This window comes from Oncorhynchus tshawytscha, linkage group LG07 (assembly GCF_018296145.1).
Source record: "Oncorhynchus tshawytscha isolate Ot180627B linkage group LG07, Otsh_v2.0, whole genome shotgun sequence".
NCBI lineage: Eukaryota > Metazoa > Chordata > Actinopteri > Salmoniformes > Salmonidae > Oncorhynchus > Oncorhynchus tshawytscha.
The window spans coordinates 73,190,397-73,216,578 of NC_056435.1; the positions used below are offsets into that span (position 1 = coordinate 73,190,397).

A 26,182-nucleotide genomic window follows, 5' to 3' on the forward strand; every position below is an offset into this window, starting at 1 on the left:
TGAGTGGCAACTTCTTGCAAAGCAACGAAGAGAACCAGCTTGCTATTCTCATAAATATCCCGTCATATAGTTAGTTTTCACACTTATCTAATCAATGATGAACGAACTAGTTACTCAGCATGATGAACTCGCTAACTGAACACAGATAGCTCATCTGTATTGACAGATTTAAGACAACGTGGATCTAATTTACCTGCCAGACTCCTCTGAAATACTCTTGTGTTTCAAAACAAACCTTTCGCGCTGTTTCTGACTTCCGGAATAAATGTTGTGGGACGGATCTGCGTACGCTCAAATTAACGGAGGTATATTACATCTCAGAAGATCATAACGTTTTGTCAACTCAACCAACATTGGTAATACCACGATAGCGAAGTTAAATTATATGATACCTGTGTGATAAGTATTTTATTTATTTATTTTAGAAAGCCAACGTCCCCGAAATACAACCCCAGAGTCCCGACGACACAACGCGGAACCACGAAACTCCGGAACTAAACACACGTGTTCACAAATGTGTCCGGAATCTTTTTCGTGTAACACCGATCTGGATGCGTGTGAATTTCCAGCGCCGAGGTAAACAGTTTGTGATTACATGTTCATTTCGGATCGATTAATATATTTAATCTGTTTCTTTACACACTTGGATTTCTACCTCAATTTTGTTCAACTTGTCCAGTTAGCAAATGGTACTTATGTCAACGCGAACTGTTGAGTTTGGTGTTGATATAAACGGATTCAACTCCGCGGTGAAGGAAGTTTCTGAACTTCAATAACGGCGTGGAGCCGATACCATGCTTTGTGGAATCTAGCTCCGATTACATCGTTTTTGCCCAAGGTCATTACTTAAAACAACAACAAAAATATTAAATGCCCACCTTGTAACTGTTTGTCTTCTGTGGTTGCTTGTTAATCAAATACGACCACCGACTGTTTCCTTGGTGAGATTCAATTGTAACACGGCCATTTGCGCTGAAAAGCAATGCGCAAACAGTCTAGGTGGTTCTATTTTAATAAACGTTTGAGAAAGTATGGATTTCAGCAAACAGAAAAAGGGACACAGCTACAGAGGACAAACATATGTGGGAGTTTCATCATGTATTTTACGCGTTGACCTTGGGCAAATTAATGTAGTCGGATCTAAAGTCCACAAAGTCTGGTCTCGGCTCCACGCCGTTAGTTTATGATAAACTTCTCCAACTTTAAGATGGTGAGGTTTAGTCCGCTAGAGTTGGTCTTGCACCTAGCTTTAGCCATGCAGGACTTTACTTAGTTAGCTAGCTGATTTTTACCGTTTTTACCGTGTTCTCTTTGACAGATCTGTCAAGCTGAGGAGTTTAGTCATCATGAAACGTCTATATATCGGTGGCCTGAGCCACACCATCACTCAAAAGGATCTGAAAGACAGATTTGGTAAATTTGGTGATGTTCAGGATGTGGAACTCCGGACCCGGAGAGATGATGAAGGTATGGTCACACACTACCCCAACATCTTCTAGGATCAGAGCAGTGATTATCATATCCCTGTTTAGCCATACATGGTCATACATGGTGCTCAGGCTTCGTTCTACTTCCCGTCTACTGCAGCATGTTGCCCAAATGCAAGGCTGATTAGCTAGACAAGCAGGTGTGAAATGTGATAAGAGGTGATAAGAGGTGTATGTGATAAGAGAGACACAACATGGAATTCATGTTTGGTTTGGACGTAGAAGTGGGTGGTAGCATCAAATAATTAGATTTGAATACTTTCATGGGCTCTGCAATGCAAACAATGCCCTTTTCATCAGAACCGATTACGGATTCAAACGCGGGAAAACGAGCTGCTGAAATGGGTACAGTCATTGGCCGAGTACCAATCTCACACTCTAATCTCCGTGCTGACATTGATATGTGACTGCGATCTTCGTAGGGCTAATCCCTGTGCTGACATTGATATGTGACGGTGAGCTTTGTAGGGCTAATCCCCATGCTGACATTGATACGTGACTGCGATCTTCGTAGGGCTAATCCCCGTGCTGACATTGATTGTATTTCCACAGCAGTTTTACTGTCATTTGTAACGATGTGTTGTCCTTCTTCCACAGGAGTTCCTTATAAAACCTTTGGATATATCAATTTAGAAATTACTGATGCTGGTTTTAAGAAATGTAGGTGTCTTTTATTAAGTGCTGTCTCAAACATGATATACACATTCTGATACGTCCGATGATTAATTCTGTTTCTAACGGTCTTTGTGTCCTTGTTGTCTCCCTGTTGTGTCCCTGTTAGGTATGACTGTGTTGAACAAGTCCAAATGGAAAGGTGGAACAATACAAATTGAGCAGGCCAGAGAAACCTTCTTACAGAAGTAAGGATATTTCTGTTTCACTGCAAACGTCTGTAGGCCTGGGTATCTTCTGAACGAGTGTCGTCTGTAGGCCTGGGTATCTTCTGAACGAGTGTCGTCTGTAGACCTGGGTATCTTCTGAACGAGTGTCGTCTGTAGGCCTGGGTATCTTCTGAACGAGTGTCGTCTGTAGGCCTGGGTATCTTCTGAAAGTGTACTGAGGCCTGGGTATCTTCTGAAATGAGTGTCTTTTAGGCCTGTGGTATCTTCTGACATGAGTGTCTTCTGTAGGCCTGGGTATCTTCTGAACGAGTGTCTTCTGTAGGCCTGGGTATCTTCTCCCTGTTGTGTCCCTGTCTGTAGGCCTGGGTATCTTCTGAACGAGTGTCTTCTGTAGGCCTGGGTATCTTCTGAAAGTTGTCTGTAGGCCTGGGTATCTTCTGAAGTAAGTGTCTTCTGTAGGCCTGGGTATCTTCTGAACGAGTGTCGTCTGTAGGCCTGGGTATCTTCTGAACGAGTGTCGTCTGTAGGCCTGGGTATCTTCTGAACGAGTGTCTTCTGTAGGCCTGGGTATCTTCTGAACGAGTGTCGTCTGTAGGCCTGGGTATCTTCTGAACGAGTGTCGTCTGTAGGCCTGGGTATCTTCTGAACGAGTGTCGTCTGTAGGCCTGGGTATCTTCTGAACGAGTGTCTTCTGTAGGCCTGGGTATCTTCTGAACGAGTGTCGTCTGTAGGCCTGGGTATCTTCTGAACGAGTGTCGTCGTGATGTATCTACATCAGAAGTTGCCAACCGGCCTTTTGGAGCTCTACTACGTGTGCAGGCTTTTGCTCCAGCCCTGTTCTAAACACTTCATTCAGCGAATCAAAGTCCTGAAAGGGGAACGAAGATAAGGGCTGGTCCAGAGTCCTACACGAGTGTAGCTCCTCAAAAGGAAGGTTGGCCAACTCTTGTTGTGTACACGGTATGATTGAATTGATGTGTGTGTTTTCTATTACTAGATTAGCTCAGGAGCGTCATGAAGCTGCAGAGAAGATCCAATCACCAAGCGTCAACCACAAAGACAAACTCGTGGAGTCTATGAAGGAGGCAGGAGTGGAGAACTTCCACATGAAGGCAGCTGTTCCTGGGACAGAGATACCTGGGCACAAGGTGTGTGTGTGTGTGGGGTGGGGATTTGCCTGTATTTTATTATTGTACTAGACTGTGTCAACTCCTATAGTCATTGGCATGTGGTGCGACAATGATCATACAACACAACGCAAAGCAATCTGAGACCAGGTTATTATTGTACCTGAGAGTTACATGCAGCACTGAATGGCTGTTCTGTGGTCTTTTTTTAAAACATCCATGTTTTGGTGTTATTTCTCAATTATTGTTATTTTTTCTAGGATTGGGTTGTGAGTAAATTTGGACGAGTCCTCCCGGTTCTTAATCTCAAGTGCCAAGGAAGGAACAAGATATCCTTTTCAAATTTCCCAAGTTTCCTTTTTATGATCCAATCTGGAGAGGGAGAGAAAAAAAACGTGGTAAAAGTAGAAATCCTGTCTCGTTGCCTGGTCATCATTTAGTGATGGTGTTTGTTTTTATTACAGATGCTTATCTTCTCGATATAGTTCTAAACCGCGAGAAAGCTGTTCGTTGACTGCAGCTCAGCGTTCAACACCACAGACAAATATTTATTTATTTGAATTGTCTCAAAAACAGAATGTTAGTTCCCCTTGACTCCAGTATCACTTCATCAAATATGATCCATCGAAACACAGCCACAACATCAAGAAACTAGAGAGTTCAGCTGAGGTTCCAGACCCAACGCCCGTGTCCCAACTAACGTGGGAAATATCAGGCGGCGACGACGACATCAGTAAGAAGAGAAGAGGAGAGTTCCCACCGCAGAAAACACCACTTGCTAAAAAGAAGAAAGACCGTCCAAACCAAGTCGTTGCAAACGGACAGTCCGACCGTGTGAAGTCCTGTGGGACCTCGGAGAAAGGTCCAACGGTTCTGAAGTCTAACGGCGAAACCAGACCTCCAACTAAACCTAAACAGACACCGGCCTCTAAGAAACTCCAGACGCAGACCTCTGTGTGTGTTTTTGACAGTGGCGATGACTCAGATGGGGACATTAGGATGTTGGCACAGCGAAGTACCCCGGTGGACGGCCCGGTAGTAGATGAGGATGAAGACAACCTGGAGGTGGTAGGCGATAACTACATACCCAGAACATTCCTTACCCAGCAGAAGATTAAAGATGTCTGCCAGCTTCCAGGGGGGTCTTCTGGGAAGAACGAGGAGGATTATGACTCAGCTGATACTGATGAGATCCTCAACTCCAGAAAAACACCCAGCGGTACCAAGCAGGACCAACTGCCCGAGGTCAGTAAAACACAAGAGAAAGCTGAGGTGAATAAGCAAACCAACAACCTGGAAACAGACAGAACGAAAGAAAAAAAGGCTAACAAAGTCCTCCCTAAAAAGGCTGTAAAGAAAGTCTTCCCTACAAAGAAGACCCCTTCGCCAGAGAGTGATAGTGGTGATGGTGAGGATGATGACTCGAAAGAAGAGCGTGAAGATTCCTACTCTTCAAAAGCCAAAAGGACTTATAACGTCCTCCCTAAGAAAAAGGCTATTGAGAAATCCACTACTCCTTCAGAATCTGATGATGATGATGATGATTCGGAAGAAGAGAGTGATTCTGACTCTTCAAAAACCCAAAAGACCGGCAAGAAGGTTGTCTCTAAAAAGAAGACCCCTACTTCAGAATTATCTTCTGACGATAGTGAATCATATGAAGATACATCTGAGGCGAGCGCCGATTCCGAATACGAAGCCATGTTTACTAACTGTCAGAGGTTAGCGTTTTCACTGGACGATCTGCAGCAGCTGGTTAAAGAATCGTTTTTAAAAGGTTTAGACCGGGACAGTGACGATGACGATCCGGGATCTGATTCACAACAACCTGGACCAAACCGAGTGTCTGAGGTGCTAGGGATGGAACCCCGGGTTACTGCCCCTGAGGCTCCTGTACCGCTGGCTAAGACGGGAAATGGCAACACACCGGAGGAGATTCTGGCGGCCATCTTTGAAGAGGACAACAGCGACGAGGTGAGAGAGAAGAAGAAGAAGGGGAAGAAGAAAACAAATCCGTCAACATCTCTTCCTGCTTTCCAGGGGACCAAGGCTCTCTTAGCCACATCGCCACAAAGTCTAAAAAGACAAGTTGAGGAGGACGGAAAAATTAAGACGTCCACTAAGAAACAGAAACGTGACAGATTAGTACCGTCTAAACCCAGTGCCTCAGAGGACGACGCCAAGACTGTGTCAAAACCCTCAGACACTAAAGGCACTAAAACTCGTCCTCCTAGCAGCTCGGACAGTGAAGATACAACCAAGTCACCAGCCCTCAGACGGAAAACGACTTTGAAAGCCGAGCCAGGGAAGAAGTCCGTCCCAGCGGCCAGCTCTACATCCAGCAGCAGTGGGTGCTCCAGTGTGGAGTCAGAGATGGAGGAAGATGTACCTGCTAAAAAGACTCAGAAGGCTGAGGTCTGTTCTCTCTCTGTGCTCTCTCTCTGTTCTCTCTCTGTGCTCTCTCTCTGTGCTCTCTCTCTGTGCTCTCTCTCTGTGCTCTCTGTTCTCTCTGTTCTCTCTCTGTTCTCTCTCTCTGTTCTCTCTCTCTGTGCTCTCTCTCTGTGCTCTCTGTTCTCTCTCTGTGCTCTCTGTTCTCTCTCTGTGCTCTCTCTCTGTTCTCTCTCTGTTCTCTCTCTGTTCTCTCTCTGTTCTCTCTCTGTTCTCTCTCTGTGCTCTCTGTTCTCTCTCTCTGTTCTCTCTCTGTCTCTCTCTCTGTGCTCTCTGTTCTCTCTCTGTTCTCTCTCTCTGTGCTCTCTCTCTGTTCTCTCTCTCTGTGCTCTCTCTGTTCTCTCTCTCTGTGCTCTCTCTCTGTGCTCTCTCTCTGTGCTCTCTCTCTGTGCTCTCTCTCTGTGCTCTCTCTCTGTTCTCTCTCTCTGCTCTCTCTCTCTGTTCTCTCTCTGTTCTCTCTCTCTGCTCTCTCTCTGTTCTCTCTCTGTTCTCTCTCTCTGTGCTCTCTGTTCTCTCTCTGTTCTCTCTCTGTTCTCTCTCTCTGTGCTCTCTGTTCTCTCTCTCTGTGCTCTCTGTGCTCTCTCTCTGTTCTCTCTCTCTGTTCTCTCTCTCTGTTCTCTCTCTCTGTTCTCTCTCTCTGTTCTCTCTCTGTTCTCTCTCTGTGCTCTCTCTCTGTTCTCTCTCTCTGTGCTCTCTGTTCTCTCTCTGTTCTCTCTCTCTGTGCTCTCTGTTCTCTCTCTCTGTTCTCTCTCTCTGTGCTCTCTGTGCTCTCTGTGCTCTCTGTGCTCTCTGTGCTCTCTGTTCTCGCTCTCTGTGCTCTCTGTGCGCTCTGTCTCTGTGCTCTCTGTGCTCTCTGTTCTCTCTCTCTGTGCTCTCTGTGCTCTCTGTGCTCTCTGCTCTCTGTGCTCTCTGTGCTCTGTCTCTGTGCTCTCTGTTCTCTCTCTGTGCTCTCTCTGTTCTCTCTCTGTTCTCTCTCTCTGTGCTCTCTCTGTGCTCTCTCTGTGCTCTCTCTCTGTGCTCTCTCTCTGTGCTCTCTCTCTGTGCTCTCTCTGTGTGCTCTCTCTCTGTTCTCTCTCTCTGTGCTCTCTCTCTGCTCTCTCTCTGTGCTCTCTCTCTGTGCTCTCTCTCTGTGCTCTCTCTCTGTGCTCTCTCTCTGTGCTCTCTCTGTGCTCTCTCTGTGCTCTCTCTCTGCTCTCTCTCTGTGCTCTCTCTCTGTTCTCTCTCTCTGTTCTCTCTCTCTGTTCTCTCTCTCTGTGCTCTCTCTCTGTTCTCTCTCTGTGCTCTCTCTCTGCTCTCTCTCTGCTCTCTCTCTGTGCTCTCTCTCTGTGCTCTCTCTCTGTGCTCTCTCTCTGTTCTCTCTCTGTGCTCTCTCTCTGTGCTCTCTCTCTGCTCTCTCTCTGTTCTCTCTCTCTGTGCTCTCTCTGTTCTCTCTGTTCTCTCTCTCTCTGCTCTCTCTCTGTTCTCTCTCTGTTCTCTCTCTCTGTGCTCTCTGTTCTCTCTCTGTTCTCTCTCTGTTCTCTCTCTGTTCTCTCTCTCTGTGCTCTCTGTTCTCTCTCTCTGTGCTCTCTGTGCTCTCTCTCTGTTCTCTCTCTCTGTTCTCTCTCTCTGTTCTCTCTCTGTTCTCTCTGTGCTCTCTCTCTGTGCTCTCTCTCTGTGCTCTCTCTCTGTTCTCTCTCTCTGTTCTCTCTCTCTGTGCTCTCTGTTCTCTCTCTCTGTTCTCTCTCTGTGCTCTCTCTCTGCTCTCTCTCTGTGCTCTCTCTGTTCTCTCTCTCTGTGCTCTCTCTCTGTGCTCTCTCTCTGTGCTCTCTCTCTGTTCTCTCTCTGTGCTCTCTCTCTGTGCTCTCTCTCTGCTCTCTCTCTGTGCTCTCTCTCTCTCTCTCTCTGTGCTCTCTCTGTTCTCTCTCTGTTCTCTCTCTCTCTGCTCTCTCTCTGTTCTCTCTCTGTTCTCTCTCTCTGTGCTCTCTGTTCTCTCTCTGTTCTCTCTCTCTTCTCTCTCTCTGTTCTCTCTCTCTGTGCTCTCTGTTCTCTCTCTCTGTGCTCTCTGTTCTCTCTCTGTTCTCTCTCTGTTCTCTCTCTCTGTTCTCTCTCTGTTCTCTCTCTCTGCTCTCTCTCTGTTCTCTCTCTCTGTTCTCTCTCTCTGTTCTCTCTCTCTGTGCTCTCTGTTCTCTCTCTCTGTTCTCTCTCTCTGTGCTCTCTGTGCTCTCTGTGCTCTCTGTGCTCTCTGTTCTCGCTCTCTGTGCTCTCTGTGCTCTCTGTGCTCTCTGTGCTCTGTCTCTGTGCTCTCTGTCTCTCTCTCTGTGCTCTCTGTGCTCTCTGTGCTCTCTGTGCTCTGTCTCTGTGCTCTCTGTTCTCTCTCTCTGTGCTCTCTGTTCTCTCTCTGTTCGCTCTCTGTTCGCTCTCTGTGCTCTCTGTTCTCTCTCTGTTCTCTCTCTGTTCTCTCTCTGTTCTCTCTCTCTGTGCTCTCTGTGCTCTCTGTTCTCTCTGTTCTCTCTCTGTTCTCTCTCTGTGCTCTCTGTGCTCTCTGTTCTCTCTCTGTTCTCTCTCTGTTCTCTCTCTGTTCTCTCTCTGTGCTCTCTCTCTGTTCTCTCTCTGTTTCTCTCTCTGTGCTCTCTCTGTTCTCTCTCTCTGTGCTCTCTGTTCTCTCTCTGTTCTCTCTCTGTTCTCTCTCTGTTCTCTCTCTGTTCTCTCTCTCTGTGCTCTCTGTGCTCTCTGTGCTCTCTGTTCTCTCTCTGTTCTCTCTCTGTTCTCTCTCTGTTCTCTCTCTGTTCTCTCTCTGTTCTCTCTCTCTGTGCTCTCTGTGCTCTCTGTTCTCTCTCTCTGTGCTCTCTGTTCTCTCTGTCTCTGTTCTCTCTCTGTTCTCTCTCTCTGTGCTCTCTGTTCTCTCTCTGTTCTCTCTCTGTTCTCTCTCTGTGCTCTCTGTTCTCTCTCTCTGTTCTCTCTCTCTGTTCTCTCTCTCTGTGCTCTCTGTTCTCTCTCTGTTCTCTCTCTGTGCTCTCTGTGCTCTCTGTTCTCTCTCTCTGTGCTCTCTGTTCTCTCTCTCTGTGCTCTCTGTTCTCTCTCTCTGTGCTCTCTGTGCTCTCTGTTCTCTCTCTGTGCTCTCTGTTCTCTCTCTCTGTGCTCTCTGTTCTCTCTCTCTGTGCTCTCTGTTCTCTCTCTGTTCTCTCTCTGTTCTCTCTCTGTTCTCTCTCTGTTTCTCTCTGTTCTCTCTCTGCTCTCTCTCTCTGCTCTCTCTCTGCTCTCTCTGTGCTCTCTCTGTGCTCTCTCTGTTCTCTCTCTGTTCTCTCTCTGTGCTCTCTCTCTGTGCTCTCTGTGCTCTCTGTTCTCTCTCTGTTCTCTCTCTGTTCTCTCTCTGTTCTCTCTCTGTGCTCTCTCTCTGTGCTCTCTGTTCTCTCGTTCTTTCTCTCTGTGCTCTCGTTCTTTCTCTCTGTGCTCTGTTCTCTCTCTCTGTGCTCTCGTTCTTTCTCTCTGTGCTCTGTTCTCTCTCTCTGTGCTCGTTCTTTCTCTCTGTGCTCTCGTTCTTTCTCTCTGTGCTCTCGTTCTTTCTCTCTGTGCTCTCGTTCTCTCTCTCTGTGCTCTCGTTCTCTCTCTCTGTGCTCTCGTTCTTTCTCTCTGTGCTCTGGTTCTCTCTGTTCCTTTTAGTGCCTTGTATTTGTTTTTAATCTCTTATGTCAGTAGCCTACCCTACCTGGGTAAATCAATGCACGTTAAATAAAGTGTTGATCGGATGTATTGTTGCAGGTGTCTAAGAAGCCCCAGACTGCTGGTGAAGTTATAGATGCTAAGCAACAGGACAACCAGAAACGCCTAGCTGCTCAGGAACAGAGGCAGAAGGAGGCTGAACTACAGAAGAAGCTCATCCAGGAGGCTCTGGCTAAACTGGTAAGTCACTGGTGGCATGTCCCTCTGTCACACACATACAAGTAGCAACAACACAGTACAAGGCCCTTCTCCTGGTCAGAGCCACCAGTAAGGAGTGCTATTGCTGCTTATGTTCTCTGTTATGTTGTTATCTGGGGGGTGGCTATTGGCTTGTTGATGACTGTCGTGATATCATGACACATAGTACTCTATAGTCTGGGGGGTATATATATACACTGCTCAAAAAAATAAAGGGAACACTAAAATAACACATCCTAGATCTGAATGAATGAAATATTCTTATTAAATACTTTTTTCCTTTACATAGTTGAATGTGCTGACAACAAAATCACGTAAAAATGATCAATGGAAATCATATTTATCAACCCATGGAGGTCTGGATTTGGAGTCACACTCCAAATTAAAGTGGAAAACCACACTACAGGCTGATCCAACTTTGATGTAATGTCCTGAAGACTGAGAGCCTGTTGAATATACACCAACTCAGTGGGATATTTGTCATTAACACATCATTTTGTTGGTTAATGTCTGTATTGTTGGTTTTTAACTCTGCTATGTGGTAATGTAAATATTTCAACAAAAGAAGAAAATGATTTTTGGTCAGACTTTCCTCACCAATTTCATGGTGTTTTTGGTCAGACTTTCCTCACCAATTTCATGGTGTTTTTGGTCAGACTTTCCTCACCAATTTCATGGTGTTTTTGGTCAGACTTTCCTCACCAATTTCATGGTGTTTTTGGTCAGACTTTCCTCACCAATTTCATGGTGTTTTTGGTCAGACTTTCCTCACCAATTTCATGGTGTTTTTGGTCAGACTTTCCTCACCAATTTCATGGTGTTTTTAGGATTCAGCTGCTGATGGGAAACATCACATCAAGTTCAGCTCTGATGAGGAAGAGGATGGCGACGAGGAAGAACATACTTCCCCTGTACCTCCCAACCCCAAGAAGACACTGTTCCAGAACAGCCAGTCTGATGAGGAAGACTCTAGTGATGAAGAATCACCAGCTCGAGGAAAGCCAGGCCTTAAAGACAAGGTAATTGTTTTTTTGGGGGCATTGTTACAACCATGAACTAATATATTAAAGTCGTTGGATCACGACAAAATAACATCCGTAACCTGAGCGTTTGAATGGATTTCTGTTACGACCGTTTGAAGAAACTGTTTTTATTCAACAGTCATATCTTATCTACCGTAGTAAACACATGATTGGTGGTGTCATATCTGTTGTTTGACTAGCCTGGGTACCGGTCTTATTGTGCCATGATACCACTCCCTGTTTGGCATCAGAAAGACTGGCATGATAGTACAAACAGACTTGTACCCAGGCTGGTAATCTGAGATCAGGCTGTATGGTTGTTTCACATATACATTTTAGCTGTTACCTGTTTCAGGAATATAAGAAGCTGGCGGGCAGCAACCTGTTTGACGACGATGATGATGATGATGATGAGGAGGAGAAGGATGGGGACAGGTTCCAGATTAAACCTCAGTTTGAAGGAAAAGCTGGAGCGAAGGTGAGCTGGTTTTACAACAGTTGTCTGGCTGGCTACTGACATTAGACACATTTCAGGCTGTTGACATTAGGCTGTTGACATTAGGCTGTTGACATTAGACTGACATTAGACTGTCATTATACTGACATTAGACACATTTCAGGCTGTTGACATTAGGCTGTTGACATTAGGCTGTTGACATTAGACTGACATTAGACTGTTGACATTAGACTGACATTAGGCTGTTGACATTAGACTGTTGACATTAGACTGACATTAGGCTGTTGACATTAGACTGTTGACATTAGGCTAGGCTTGACATTAGACTGACATTAGGCTGTTGACATTAGGCTGTTGACATTAGACTGACATTAGGCTGTTGACATTAGGCTGTTGACATTAGGCTGTTGACATTAGGCTGTTGACATTAGGCTGTTGACATTAGGCTGTTGACATTAGGCTGTTGACATTAGGCTGTTGACATTAGACTGACATTAGACTGTCATTATACTGACATTAGACTAACTTTAGGCTGTTGACATTAGACTGTTGACATTAGACTGTTGACATTAGACTGTTGACATTAGGCTGTTGACATTAGGCTGTTGACATTAGGCTGTTGACATTAGGCTGTTGACATTAGACTGACATTAGACTGTCATTATACTGACATTAGACACATTTCAGGCTGTTGACATTAGGCTGTTGACATTAGGCTGTTGACATTAGGCTGTTGACATTAGGCTGTTGACATTAGACTGTTGACATTAGACTGACATTAGACTGTCATTATACTGACATTAGACTGACATTAGACTGACATTAGACTGACATTAGGCTGTTGACATTAGGCTGTTGACATTAGACTGACATTAGACTGACATTAGACTGACATTAGACTGACATTAGGCTGACATTAGGCTGTTGACATTAGGCTGTTGACATTAGACTGTTGACATTAGGCTGTTGACATTAGACTGTTGACATTAGACTGTTGACATTAGACTGTTGACATTAGACTGTTGACATTAGACTGTTGACATTAGACTGTTGACATTAGACTGTTGACATTAGACTGTTGACATTAGACTGTTGACATTAGACTGTTGACATTAGACTGTTGACATTAGACTGTTGACATTAGACTGTTGACATTGGACTACTGACATTAGTCAGTGCCTACGTCTGAAATGACACCCTATTCTCTAAGTTGTATCGTATCAAAGTGTCTGCTAAATGACCGTGTTCTCATTGTCGTTACGTCGCCTATTTACATTTTTTGTCATTTATAAGCTGCTCTTATCCGGAGAGATGTACGGTCAGTGAGTCATTTAGCTGACTCTCTTATCCGGAGAGATGTACGGTCAGTGAGTCATTTAGCTGACTCTCTTATCCGGAGAGATGTACGGTCAGTGAGTCATTTAGCTGACTCTCTTATCCGGAGAGATGTACGGTCAGTGAGCCATTTAGCTGACTCTCTTATACCCGGGGAGATGTACGGTCAGTGAGTCATTTAGCTGACTCTCTTATCCGGAGAGATGTACGGTCAGTGAGTCATTTAAATGACTCTCTTATCCGGAGAGATGTTAAACGGTCAGTGAGTCATTTAGCTGACTCTCTTATCCGGAGAGATGTACGGTCAGTGAGTCATTTAGCTGACTCTCTTATCCGGAGAGATGTACGGTCAGTGAGCCATTTAGCTGACTCTCTTATACCCGGGGAGATGTACGGTCAGTGAGCCATTTAGCTGACTCTCAGCGATACTTACAATATTTTTACTTGTCGTATTTTTTGGGACCGTCTACTGTTGACGTTCTACTGTTGACGTTCTACTGTTGACAAAGAAGAAAAAAGTACAACTGTAAGTCGCTCTAGATAAGAGAGTCTGTTAAATGACTCACTAGATAAGAGAGTCTGTTAAATGACTCACTAGATAAGAGTCTGTTAAATGACTCACTAGATAAGAGAGTCTGTTAAATGACTCACTAGATAAGAGAGTCTGTTAAATGACTCACTAGATAAGAGAGTCTGTTAAATGACTCACTAGATAAGAGAGTCTGTTAAATGACTCACTAGATAAGAGAGTCTGTTAAATGACTCACTAGATAAGAGAGTCTGTTAAATGACTCACTAGATAAGTCTGTTAAATGACTCACTAGATAAGAGTCTGTTAAATGACTCACTAGATAAGTCTGTTAAATGACTCACTAGATAAGAGTCTGTTAAATGACTCACTAGATAAGAGTCTGTTAAATGACTCACTAGATAAGAGAGTCTGTTAAATGACTCACTAGATAAGAGTCTGTTAAATGACTCACTAGATAAGAGAGTCTGTTAAATGACTCACTAGATAAGAGAGTCTGTTAAATGACTCACTAGATAAGAGAGTCTGTTAAATGACTCACTAGATAAGAGAGTCTGTTAAATGACTCACTAGATAAGAGAGTCTGTTAAATGACTCACTAGATAAGAGAGTCTGTTAAATGACTCACTAGATAAGAGTCTGTTAAATGACTCACTAGATAAGAGTCTGTTAAATGACTCACTAGATAAGAGTCTGTTAAATGACTCACTAGATAAGAGTCTGTTAAATGACTCACTAGATAAGAGTCTGTTAAATGACTCACTAGATAAGAGAGTCTGTTAAATGACTCACTAGATAAGAGAGTCTGTTAAATGACTCACTAGATAAGAGAGTCTGTTAAATGACTCACTAGATAAGAGAGTCTGTTAAATGACTCACTAGATAAGAGAGTCAGTTAAATGACTCACTAGATGACTCAGTGACTGTAAGTCTCTCTATATAAAGCATCTGATCTGTAAAAATATAAATAGCCGATGTAATAACAATGAGAATACGGTCATTTAGGAAACACTTTGATCCGAAACAACTTACAGAACTGTTAGCAAACAGCATATTCAGTCACATATATACTACCTTTTTATTGTCTTTCCTTACAAACTTGTTTTATTAAAAATTGTTTGTAGCTCATGCAACTGCAGTCGAGGTTTGGAACAGATGAGCGTTTCCAGATGGATCGCAGGTTTATTGACAGTGACGACGACGACGAACCAGGTGAGGCAGATCGACTGTCCTTATTGGACGGTTCTTTCTCTCTGAAAATCCCGTTCCTAAACCCTCTCCATCGGACTCTGCCTTATTCTTTCTTCTAGTCAGTACTCTTATGGGTTTGATTTTATTTACTATTTTTAAATTTTTCCCTTGACAGAGATGGAGTTGTCTCAGCCGGAGAGAGAGTGTGAGCTGGTAGAGGAGAAGAAGAAAAGTCTAGACATCTTAAATCATCTCCTCAACATCAACGTACAACCCTCTGACCCTAATAAACCGACAGCTAAGGGCAAGGCGTTCAGGTCAGTCAGAACTCACTGGAGTTCATGTCACTAGAATGGTGTCTAAAATGGTGTTCCCTATATAGGTTTCTAGTGCACTATAGGGCCCCTGGTCAACAGTAGTGCACTATAGTGCCCCTGTTCCCTATATAGGGTTCTAGTGCACTATAGGGCCCCTGGTCAACAGTAGTGCACTATAGGGCCCCTGGTCAACAGTAGTGCACTATAGGGCCCTTGTTCCCTATATAGGGTTCTAGTGCACTATAGGGCCCCTGGTCAACAGTAGTGCACTATAGGGCCCTTGTTCCCTATATAGGGTTCTAGTGCACTATAGGGCCCCTGGTCAACAGTAGTGCGCTGTGGGGCAACCTGGTCAACAGTAGTGCGCTATGGGCAACCTGGTCAACAGTAGTGCGCTATGGGCCCCTGGTCAACAGTAGTGCGCTATGGGCCCCTGGTCAACAGTAGTGCGCTATGGGCCCCTGGTCAACAGTAGTGCGCTATGGGCCCCTGGTCAACAGTAGTGCGCTATGGGCCCCCTGGTCAACAGTAGTGCGCTATGGGCCCCTGGTCAACAGGAGTGCGCTATGGGCCCCCTGGTCAACAGTAGTGCGCTATGGGCCCCTGGTCAACAGGAGTGCGCTATGGGCCCCTGGTCAACAGGAGTGCGCTATGGGGGCCCTGGTCAACAGTAGTGCGCTATGGGCCCCCTGGTCAACAGGAGTGCGCTATGGGCCCCCTGGTCAACAGTAGTGCGCTATGGGCCCCCTGGTCAACAGTAGTGCGCTATGGGCCCCCTGGTCAACAGGAGTGCGCTATGGGGGCCCTGGTCAACAGTAGTGCGCTATGGGGGCCCTGGTCAACAGTAGTGCGCTATGGGGGCCCCTGGTCAACAGTAGTGCGCTATATAGGGAATTGAATGCCATTTCAGGCACAGGTTGCATAACACTCTAACCTCAACAGCCTGAGGTGTGTCTGTTAGTCTAATTTCAACAGTCTGTCGACAGCCTGAGTTTTCTGTTAGTCCAATGACGACCGTCTGTCAGCCTGTCTGTCGAATTTTGAGGTCAGATTACTGTATGAGGGCAAGATGGCTCTGAAGTCTAATCTCGTTCCCCATTTCTGATGTTTTGTATTTTCACAGCACGTTTAATGTTGTAATGTTTTTTTTCTGATGTTGCAGAGATATCTCAGCGTTGCAGTATGACCCAACCAAAGAGGAGCACGCTGCTTTTGAAACTAAGAACGACAAGCCCAAGAAAGACAGGTAGCCGCTTCGTAAGAACAAAGAGCCCGTTGTCATAGTAACAAAAGGAGAATCAGGAAATCTAATTTGATTTGTAGTTCTGGACCAAAAAGCCCTTATGCATTTTCTTTTTAAATGAAGTCAAATGTTTTCATTACAAAAGTTTCCTGTATGTACAAACAGTGATTCATTGCACCAAGTAGCCCGGCCTCCTGCGCGCCAAGTAGCCCGGCCTCCTGCGCGCCAAGTAGCCCGGCCTCCTGCGCGCCAAGTAGCCCGGCCTCCTGCGCGCCAAGTAGCCCGGCCTCCTGCGCGCCAAGTAGCCCGGCCTCCTGCGCGCCAAGTAGCCCGGCCTCCTGCGCGCCAAGTAGCCCGGCCTCCTGCGCGCCAAGTAGCCCGGCCTCCTGCGCGCCAAGTAGCCCGGCCTCCTATGCACAAAGTAATGATAGATGAAGAGTACACTGTGTTTCTCCTTCTGTCTTTACAGAAAGATACCCTGTTACTGTCACAGTCTGCCTTTGAACATCATCCTTGTACAAACTAAATACTGTAAGGTACATGGGGCCTCCTGAGTTGGGCAGCGGTCTAAGACACTGCATCGCAGTGCTAGAGGCGTCACTACAGACCCGGGTACGATCCCAGTCTGTCTCGCAGCCAGGCTGCGACTTGGGGACCCATGAGGCGGCCCGCAATTGTCCCAGCGTCGTCGTCCGGGTTAGGGGAGGGTTTGGCCCAGCGTCGTCGTCCGGGTTAGGGGAGGGTTTGGCCCAGCGTCGTCGTCCGGGTTAGGGGAGGGTTTGGCCCAGCGTTGTCGTCCGGGTTAGGGAGGGTTTGGCCCAGCGTCGTCGTCCGGGTTAGGGAGGGTTTGGCCCAGCGTTGTCGTCCGGGTTAGGGGAGGGTTTGGCCCAGCGTTGTCGTCCGGGTTAGGGGAGGGTTTGGCCCAGCGTCGTCGTCCGGGTTAGGGGAGGGTTTGGCCCAGCGTCGTCGTCCGGGTTAGGGGAGGGTTTGGCCCAGCGTCGTCGTCCGGGTTAGGGAGGGTTTGGCCCAGCGTCGTCGTCCGGGTTAGGGGAGGGTTTGGCCCAGCGTCGTCGTCCGGGTTAGGGGAGGGTTTGGCCCAGCGTCGTCCGGGTTAGGGGAGGGTTTGGCCCAGCGTCGTCGTCCGGGTTAGGGGAGGGTTTGGCCCAGCGTCGTCGTCCGGGTTAGGGAGGGTTTGGCCCAGCGCGTCGTCCGGGTTAGGGGAGGGTTTGGCCCAGCGTCGTCGTCCGGGTTAGGGGAGGGTTTGGCCCAGCGTCGTCGTCCGGGTTAGGGGAGGGTTTGGCCCAGCGTCGTCGTCCGGGTTAGGGGAGGGTTTGGCCCAGCGTCGTCCGGGTTAGGGGAGGGTTTGGCCCAGCGTCGTCCGGGTTAGGGGAGGGTAGGAAGGTGAGGAACATGTTTTACTAAGTTGTCCCATGTGTTAATCACAGTAAACTGGCAAGGAAGAAGAAGCGGGAGGAGGCGGAGAAGCTGCCAGAGGTCTCCAGGGAGATGTATTACGATGTGTCCATGGATCTGAAGGAGGTGTTTGGAACCTCCAAGGAGGAGAAAACAGAGGAGGAGGAGGAGGAGAATGTGGCCTGGGATAAAGAAGAGGAAGAGACCAGTCAGCCTATGGCAGTCGATCCAGTGACGGTGTCATCTCACCTGTCAACAAATGAGGGAGAGGCATCGTCAGGCTTCAAGTTCTCGTTCTTTGGGGGTGACACGGCAGCCGACACCACCACTGAAAGGGGTAATGGACTGAACTTGTGTGTTTACCTTTTCCTCTGTTAATGCAACCAGCTGTTCAATCTCATTACACAGGACCATTTATGACCATGTGATGGCCCATTACTGGGTCTCCTCTGGTCTGACCCCCATGTTTTTCCTCTGGTCTGACCCCCATGTTTCTCCTCTGGTCTGACCCCCTGGGTTTTTCCTCTGGTCTGACGCCCTGGGTTTTTCCTCTTTGACCCCATGTTTTCCTCTGGTCTGACCAACCGGGTTTTTCCTCTGGTCTGACCCCTGGGTTTTTCCTCTGGTCTGACCCCCTGGGTCTCCTCTGGTCTGACCCCCATGTTTTCCTCTGGTCTGACCCCCATGTTTTTCCTCTGGTCTGACCCCCTGGGTTTTTCCTCTGGTCTGACCCCTGTTTTTTTCCTCTGGTCTGACGCCCTGGGTTTTTCCTCTGGTCTGACCCCCTGGGTTTTTCCTCTGGTCTGACCCCCATGTTTTTCCTCTGGTCTGACGCCCTGGGTTTTTCCTCTGGTCTGACCCCCATGTTTTTCCTCTGGTCTGACCCCCTAGGTTTTTCCTCTGGTCTGACCCCCATGTTTTTCCTCTGGTCTGACCCCCATGTTTTTCCTCTGGTCTGACCCCCTGGGTTTTTCCTCTGGTCTGACCCCTGGGTTTTTCCTCTGGTCTGACCCCTGGGTTTTTCCTCTGGTCTGACGCCCTGGGTTTTTCCTCTGGTCTGACCCCCTGGGTTTTTCCTCTGGTCTGACCCCCTGGGTTTTTCCTCTGGTCTGACCCCTGGGTTTTTCCTCTGGTCTGACCCCCTGACCCCCTGGGTTTTTCCTCTGGTCTGACCCCCTGGGTTTTTCCTCTGGTCTGACGCCCTGGGTTTTCCTCTGGTCTGACCCCTGGGTTTTCCTCTGGTCTGACGCCCTGGGTTTTCCTCTGGTCTGACGCCCTGGGTTTTCCTCTGGTCTGACCCCTGGGTTTTTCCTCTGGTCTGACCCCTGGGTTTTTCCTCTGGTCTGACCCCTGGGTTTTTCCTCTGGTCTGACCCCCTGTTTTCCTCTGGTCTGACCCCATGTTTTTCCTCTGGTCTGACCCCCTGGGTTTTTCCTCTGGTCTGACCCCTGGGTTTTTCCTCTGGTCTGACCCCCTGGGTTTTTCCTCTGGTCTGACCCCCTGGGTTTTTCCTCTGGTCTGACCCCATGTTTTTCCTCTGGTCTGACCCCCGGGTTTTTCCTCTGGTCTGACCCCTGGGTTTTTCCTCTGGTCTGACCCCCTGGGTCTCCTCTGGTCTGACCCCATGTTTTTCCTCTGGTCTGACCCCCATGTTTTCCTCTGGTCTGACCCCCTGGGTTTTTCCTCTGGTCTGACCCCTGGGTTTTTCCTCTGGTCTGACCCCTGGGTTTTTCCTCTGGTCTGACCCCTGGGTTTTTCCTCTGGTCTGACCCCATGTTTTTCCTCTGGTCTGACCCCTGGGTTTTTCCTCTGGTCTGACCCCCATGTTTTTCCTCTGGTCTGACCCCCATGGGTTTTTCCTCTGGTCTGACCCCTGGGTTTTTCCTCTGGTCTGACCCCTGGGTTTTTCCTCTGGTCTGACCCCTGGGTTTTTCCTCTGGTCTGACCCCCTGGGTTTTTCCTCTGGTCTGACCCCTGGGTTTTTCCTCTGGTCTGACCCCCTGGGTTTTTCCTCTGGTCTGACCCCCTGGGTTTTTCCTCTGGTCTGACCCCCTGGGTTTTTCCTCTGGTCTGACCCCTGGGTTTTTCCTCTGGTCTGACCCCTGGGTTTTTCCTCTGGTCTGACCCCTGGGTTTTTCCTCTGGTCTGACGCCCTGGGTTTTTCCTCTGGTCTGACCCCCTGGGTTTTTCCTCTGGTCTGACCCCCTGGGTTTTTCCTCTGGTCTGACCCCTGGGTTTTCCTCTGGTCTGACGCCCTGGGTTTTTCCTCTGGTCTGACCCCTGGGTTTTTCCTCTGGTCTGACCCCCTGGGTTTTTCCTCTGGTCTGACCCCTGGGTTTTTCCTCTGGTCTGACCCCCTGGGTTTTTCCTCTGGTCTGACCCCCATGGGTTTTCCTCTGGTCTGACCCCCTGGGTTTTTCCTCTGGTCTGACCCCCTGGGTTTTTCCTCTGGTCTGACCCCCTGGGTTTTTCCTCTGGTCTGACCCCTGGGTTTTTCCTCTGGTCTGACCCCTGGGTTTTTCCTCTGGTCTGACCCCTGGGTTTTTCCTCTGGTCTGACCCCCTGGGTTTTTCCTCTGGTCTGACCCCCTGGGTTTTTCCTCTGGTCTGACCCCTGGGTTTTTCCTCTGGTCTGACCCCCTGGGTCTCCTCTGGTCTGACCCCCTGTTTTTCCTCTGGTCTGACCCCTGGGTTTTTCCTCTGGTCTGACCCCTGGGTTTTTCCTCTGGTCTGACCCCCTGGGTCTCCTCTGGTCTGACCCCCTGTTTTTCCTCTGGTCTGACCCCTGGGTTTTTCCTCTGGTCTGACCCCTGGGTCTCCTCTGGTCTGACCCCTGGGTTTTTTTCCTCTGGTCTGACCCCTGGGTTTTTCCTCTGGTCTGACCCCCTGGGTCTCCTCTGGTCTGACCCCTGGGTTTTTCCTCTGGTCTGACCCCTGGGTTTTTCCTCTGGTCTGACCCCTGGGTTTTTCCTCTGGTCTGACCCCTGGGTTTTTCCTCTGGTCTGACCCCTGGGTTTTTCCTCTGGTCTGACCCCTGGGTTTTTCCTCTGGTCTGACCCCCTGGGTTTTTCCTCTGGTCTGACCCCTGGGTTTTTCCTCTGGTCTGACCCCTGGGTTTTTCCTCTGGTCTGACCCCCTGGGTTTTTCCTCTGGTCTGACCCCCTGGGTTTTCCTCTGGTCTGACCCCTGGGTTTTTCCTCTGGTCTGACCCCCTGGGTTTTTCCTCTGGTCTGACCCCTGGGTTTTTCCTCTGGTCTGACCCCTGGGTCTCCTCTGGTCTGACCCCCTGGGTCTCCTCTGGTCTGACCCCCTGGGTCTCCTCTGGTCTGACCCCTTCTCCTCTGGTCTGACCCCCTGGGTTTTTCCTCTGGTCTGACCCCTGGGTTTTTCCTCTGGTCTGACCCCCTGGGTTTTTCCTCTGGTCTGACCCCCTGGGTTTTTCCTCTGGTCTGACCCCCTGGGTTTTCCTCTGGTCTGACCCCTGGGTCTCCTCTGGTCTGACCCCCTGGGTCTCCTCTGGTCTGACCCCCTGGGTCTCCTCTGGTCTGACCCGCTGGGTCTCCTCTGGTCTGACCCCCTGGGTTTTTCCTCTGGTCTGACCCCCTAGCCCCACACCTGCCAGTTGTCAGTACACACAGCAGTGGCGTGATCTTTGACGTCAAGTTTAGTGTCTATATCTGTCTCTGGTTGTCCCTCTCCAGAGGAGTACCGTTTCGAGACGCTCAAGGGGGCCAAGGTGTCATGGCAGGTGGACCCTCGTTTCCAGGACAGCAGTGATGAGGAGGAGGAGGAGGAAGAGGAGGCCAAGGAACAGACTGACACCACTACACCCACAGCGTAATACCTTATAGCCACTTGTCTTTTTATTAACTACTTACAGCTTCAGAGTAACATCAAACATCGAGTAATACGTCCCTGTTTACCTGTATCGACAGTTAGGCCCCGTTTACCTGTGTTGATAGTTAGGTCCCTGTTTACCTGTGTCGATAGTTAGGTCCCTGTTTACCTGTGTCGATAGTTAGGTCCCTGTTTACCTGTGTTGATAGTTAGGTCCCTGTTTACCTGTGTCGATAGTTAGGTCCCTGTTTACCTGTGTTAGTTAGGTCCCTGTTTACCTGTGTCGATAGTTAGGTCCCTGTTTACCTGTGTTGATAGTTAGGTCCCTGTTTACCTGTGTCGATAGTTAGGTCCCTGTTTACCTGTGTCGATAGTTAGGTCCCTGTTTACCTGTGTCGATAGTTAGGTCCCTGTTTACCTGTGTCGATAGTTAGGTCCCTAGTTAGGTCCCTGTTTACCTGTGTCGATAGTTAGGTCCCTGTTTACCTGTGTCGATAGTTAGGTCCCTGTTTACCTGTGTCGATAGTTAGGTCCCTGTTTACCCGATAGTTAGGTCCCTGTTTACCTGTGTCGATAGTTAGGTCCCTGTTTACCTGTAGTTAGGTCCCTGTTTACCTGTGTCGATAGTTAGGTCCCTGTTTACCTGTGTCGATAGTTAGGTCCCTGTTTACCTGTGTCGATAGTTAGGTCCCTGTTTACCTGTGTTGATAGTTAGGTCCCTGTTTACCTGTGTCGATAGTTAGGTCCCTGTTTACCTGTGTCGATAGTTAGGTCCCTGTTTACCTGTGTTGATAGTTAGGTCCCTGTTTACCTGTGTTGATAGTTAGGTCCCTGTTTACCTGTGTCGATAGTTCGGTCCCTGTTTACCTGTGTCGATAGTTAGGTCCCTGTTTACCTGTGTCGATAGTTAGGTCCCTGTTTACCTGTGTTGATAGTTAGGTCCCTGTTTACCTGTGTCGATAGTTAGGTCCCTGTTTACCTGTGTCGATAGTTAGGTCCCTGTTTACCTGTGTTGATAGTTAGGTCCCTGTTTACCTGTGTCGATAGTTAGGTCCCTGTTTACCTGTGTCGATAGTTAGGTCCCTGTTTACCTGTGTTGATAGTTAGGTCCCTGTTTACCTGTGTTGATAGTTAGGTCCCTGTTTACCTGTGTCGATAGTTAGGTCCCTGTTTACCTGTGTCGATAGTTAGGTCCCTGTTTACCTGTGTCGATAGTTAGGTCCCTGTTTACCTGTGTTGATAGTTAGGTCCCTGTTTACCTGTGTCGATAGTTAGGTCCCTGTTTACCTGGTCGATAGTTAGGTCCCTGTTTACCTGTGTCGATAGTTAGGTCCCCTAGTTAGGTCCCTGTTTACCTGTGTCGATAGTTAGGTCCCTGTTTACCTGTGTCGATAGTTAGGTCCCTGTTTACCTGTGTCGATAGTTAGGTCCCTGTTTACCTGTGTCGATAGTTAGGTCCCTGTTTACCTGTGTCGATAGTTAGGTCCCTGTTTACCTGTGTCGATAGTTAGGTCCCTGTTTACCTGTGTCGATAGTTAGGTCCCTGTTTACCTGTGTGATAGTTAGGTCCCTGTTTACCCGATAGTTAGGTCCCTGTTTACCTGTCGATAGTTAGGTCCCTGTTTACCTGTGTCGATAGTTAGGTCCCTGTTTACCTGTGTCGATAGTTAGGTCCCTGTTTACCTGTGTGATAGTTAGGTCCCTGTTTACCTGTGCGATAGTTAGGTCCCTGTTTACCTGTCGATAGTTAGGTCCCTGTTTACCTGTGTCGATAGTTAGGTCCCTGTTTACCTGTGTCGATAGTTAGGTCCCTGTTAGGCCCCCATTTACCTGTGTCGACACGGTTAGGCCCCCGTTTACCTGTGTAAGGTCCCTGTTAGGTCCCTGTTTACCTGTGTCGACCGGTTAGGTCCCTGTTTACCTGTGTAAGGTCCCTGTTAGGTCCCCGTTTACCTGTGTAAGGTCCCTGTTAGGTCCCTGTTTACCTGTGTCGACACGGTTAGGTCCCTGTTTACCTGTGTAAGGTCCCTGTTAGGTCCCCGTTTACCTGTGTAAGGTCCCTGTTAGGTCCCTGTTTACCTGTGTCGACACGGTTAGGCCCCCGTTTGTTTACCTGTGTAAGGTCCCTGTTAGGTCCCCGTTTACCTGTGTAAGGTCCCTGTTAGGCCCCGTTTACCTGCATCGACACGGTTAGGCCCCGTTTGTTTACCTGTGTAAGGTCCCTGTTAGGTCCCCGTTTACCTGTGTAAGGTCCCTGTTAGGTCCCCGTTTACCTGTGTAAGGTCCCTGTTAGGCCCCCGTTTACCTGTGTAAGGTCCCTGTTAGGCCCCCGTTTACCTGTGTAAGGTCCCTGTTAGGCCCCCGTTTACCTGCGTCGACACGGTTACGTAGTAAATACATCATGGTCATTGATAGAAAACAACATCGTTATTTAGTGAACCTGGGAACGTCTGGATATTGATTATGATGGGTTGCTTTGACTATTGATCATGATGGCATTAGATGGGTTGCTTTGACTATTGATCATGATGGTATTAGATGGGTTGCTTTGACTATTGATCATGATGGTATTAGATGGGTTGCTTTGACTATTGATCATGATGGGTTGCTTTGACTATTGATCATGATGGGTTGCTTTGACTATTGATCATGATGGTATTAGATGGGTTGATTTGACTATTGATCATGATGGTATTAGATGGGTTGCTTTGACTATTGATCATGATGGGTTGCTTTGACTATTGATCATGATGGTATTAGATGGGTTGCTTTGACTACTGATCATGATGGTATTAGATGGGTTGCTTTGACTATTGATCATGATGGGTTGCTTTGACTACTGATCATGATGGTATTAGATGGGTTGCTTTGACTATTGATCATGATGGTATTAGATGGGTTGCTTTGACTACTGATCATGATGGTATTAGATGGGTTGCTTTGACTACTGATCATGATGGTATTAGATGGGTTGCTTTGACTACTGATCATGATGGTATTAGATGGGTTGCTTTGACTACTGATCATGATGGTATTAGATGGGTTGCTTTGACTATTGATCATGATGGTATTAGATGGGTTGCTTTGACTACTGATCATGATGGTATTAGATGGGTTGCTTTGACTACTGATCATGATGGTATTAGATGGGTTGCTTTGACTATTGATCATGATGGTATTAGATGGGTTGCTTTGACTATTGATCATGATGGTATTAGATGGGTTGCTTTGACTACTGATCATGATGGTATTAGATGGGTTGCTTTGACTACTGATCATGATGGTATTAGATGGGTTGCTTTGACTACTGATCATGATGGTATTAGATGGGTTGCTTTGACTATTGATCATGATGGTATTAGATGGGTTGCTTTGACTACTGATCATGATGGTATTAGATGGGTTGCTTTGACTACTGATCATGATGGTATTAGATGGGTTGCTTTGACTACTGATCATGATGGTATTAGATGGGTTGCTTTGACAGTGCTGCCAGTGTATTGACTTTGTTAACTGTTTGTTTCTGTTCATTAGAGAGCCGCTGGCGTCGAAGAAAGCTTTCTTCTTTTTCCGGCTCGACGATGAACGGTTAAAAGGTAACTTTAGGCCTTTTTTCAGTCACAACACACTTTATTTTCTTTTTTTTGGCTAAAGGAACTTTGTTTTAAAATTTCAACATTTAAAAAAAATAATGTTTTTAAAAGTATTAATAACATATAATCACAATATCAACATGACACACTTTTGTTTTGTCCAATCAGAGGGGCCTAAAGCGTTCTGCAGGTCATCCAAGCTGGAGGACCAAAGAGAGATGTGGGAGGAGAAGAGGACGGGACTCATAGAGGTCAGGCCCTGTCTGTCTGACACTTTAATGGACTTAAAACTATTCTAGTTACTTTTAGTAAATGATTGCTGTCAAATTACATTAATTAAGAATTTTCAATATAACTAAAAAGGATTACTTTGTAAAATAATGATTGTCAGTAAAGCAACAAAAAAAAGTGCCTATGTATGTATACGATAATGTATACAATATAGAATCATGTATATGATAATGTATACAATATAGAATCATGGATACAATATAGAATAATGAATACGATAATGTATACAATATAGAATCATGTATATGATAATGTATACAATATAGAATCATGGATACAATATAGAATAATGAATACGATAATGTATACAATATAGAATCATGTATATGATAATGTATACAATATAGAATCATGGATACAATATAGAATAATGAATACGATAATGTATACAATATAGAATCATGAATACGATCATGTATACAATATAGAATCATGTATATGATAATGTATACAATATAGAATCATGAATACGATCATGTCTTTCTGATTTTTTTTTCCCCCAGGAGTACCGTAAAAAACACAAGGATGCAAGAAGGAAGCTGAAAACCTCCCAAAGAAACTGATACACGAGATCCACAAGACATTGAGAGAGAGAGAGAGAGAGAGAGGACCTCTCGTTTGACACCGTCTTACCTGACTCGAGTTGGGACGAACAACCATGCTAGTCCCAAGACTTCTCCTCAGACCATTTCAAATCATATAGGGATATTACTTTTTTTTTTATTATGTGAAGTTCTTACCCTCCAACTGCAGTCGTGTTACCGGCATAGTTTAGTTTGTATTTATAAAGAAACATGGCCGTTTACCAATAAAAACCAGCTCCATTTTCCACCACCAGGGGACAGGGCCGTGTTGTTTTACCTCAGATGGTGGTATTGACTTCCTTGAGGTGGTGTGGGGAGACTGAAGGTGCCCCTAGATGCTGGTCTCGGGTCAGTTTTTGAATTTTCCCCCACTAATTGTTAACATTAGGATTGGGGGAAGGGGAAGCTGATCCTAGATCTGTACCTGAGGGGAAACTTCACCCGGGAGTGATCCAACTCCATTTACATTACATAATGATGTGAATCTGATCTGTACTACAGAATTGCATGGTTGTAATTGATTTATGTCTCTTTTTTCTATGGAGAATTAAAACTCAGAATATCTTTCGA

General features: G+C 46.9%; 2 protein-coding genes across 3 annotated transcripts in view; one reads left to right on the forward strand and one right to left on the reverse strand.

The window, feature by feature from the left end:
- LOC112255097 (centromere protein P) overlaps positions 1–479 on the reverse strand; it is a 158,696-nt gene extending 158,217 nt beyond the window's left edge. The window contains exon 1 of one of the 2 annotated variants that reach the window (XM_042324925.1): positions 194–479. The gene's annotated coding sequence lies outside the window, so the exon portion shown is untranslated. The remainder of the gene's footprint in view (positions 1–193) is intronic. The other variant, XM_042324926.1, reaches the window with a different exon arrangement.
- Positions 430–26,182, forward strand: nol8 (nucleolar protein 8). The gene is made up of 18 exons (XM_042324919.1): positions 430–576; positions 1,319–1,467; positions 2,085–2,147; positions 2,269–2,347; positions 3,327–3,477; positions 3,717–3,785; positions 4,063–5,871; positions 9,643–9,783; positions 10,629–10,820; positions 11,179–11,301; positions 14,269–14,356; positions 14,511–14,652; positions 15,815–15,898; positions 17,341–17,645; positions 21,009–21,144; positions 24,679–24,740; positions 24,906–24,988; positions 25,532–26,182. The coding sequence occupies exons 1-18, from the start codon at positions 515–517 to the stop codon at positions 25,589–25,591; spliced, it is 3,798 nt and encodes a 1,265-aa protein (XP_042180853.1). The 5' UTR covers positions 430–514; the 3' UTR covers positions 25,592–26,182.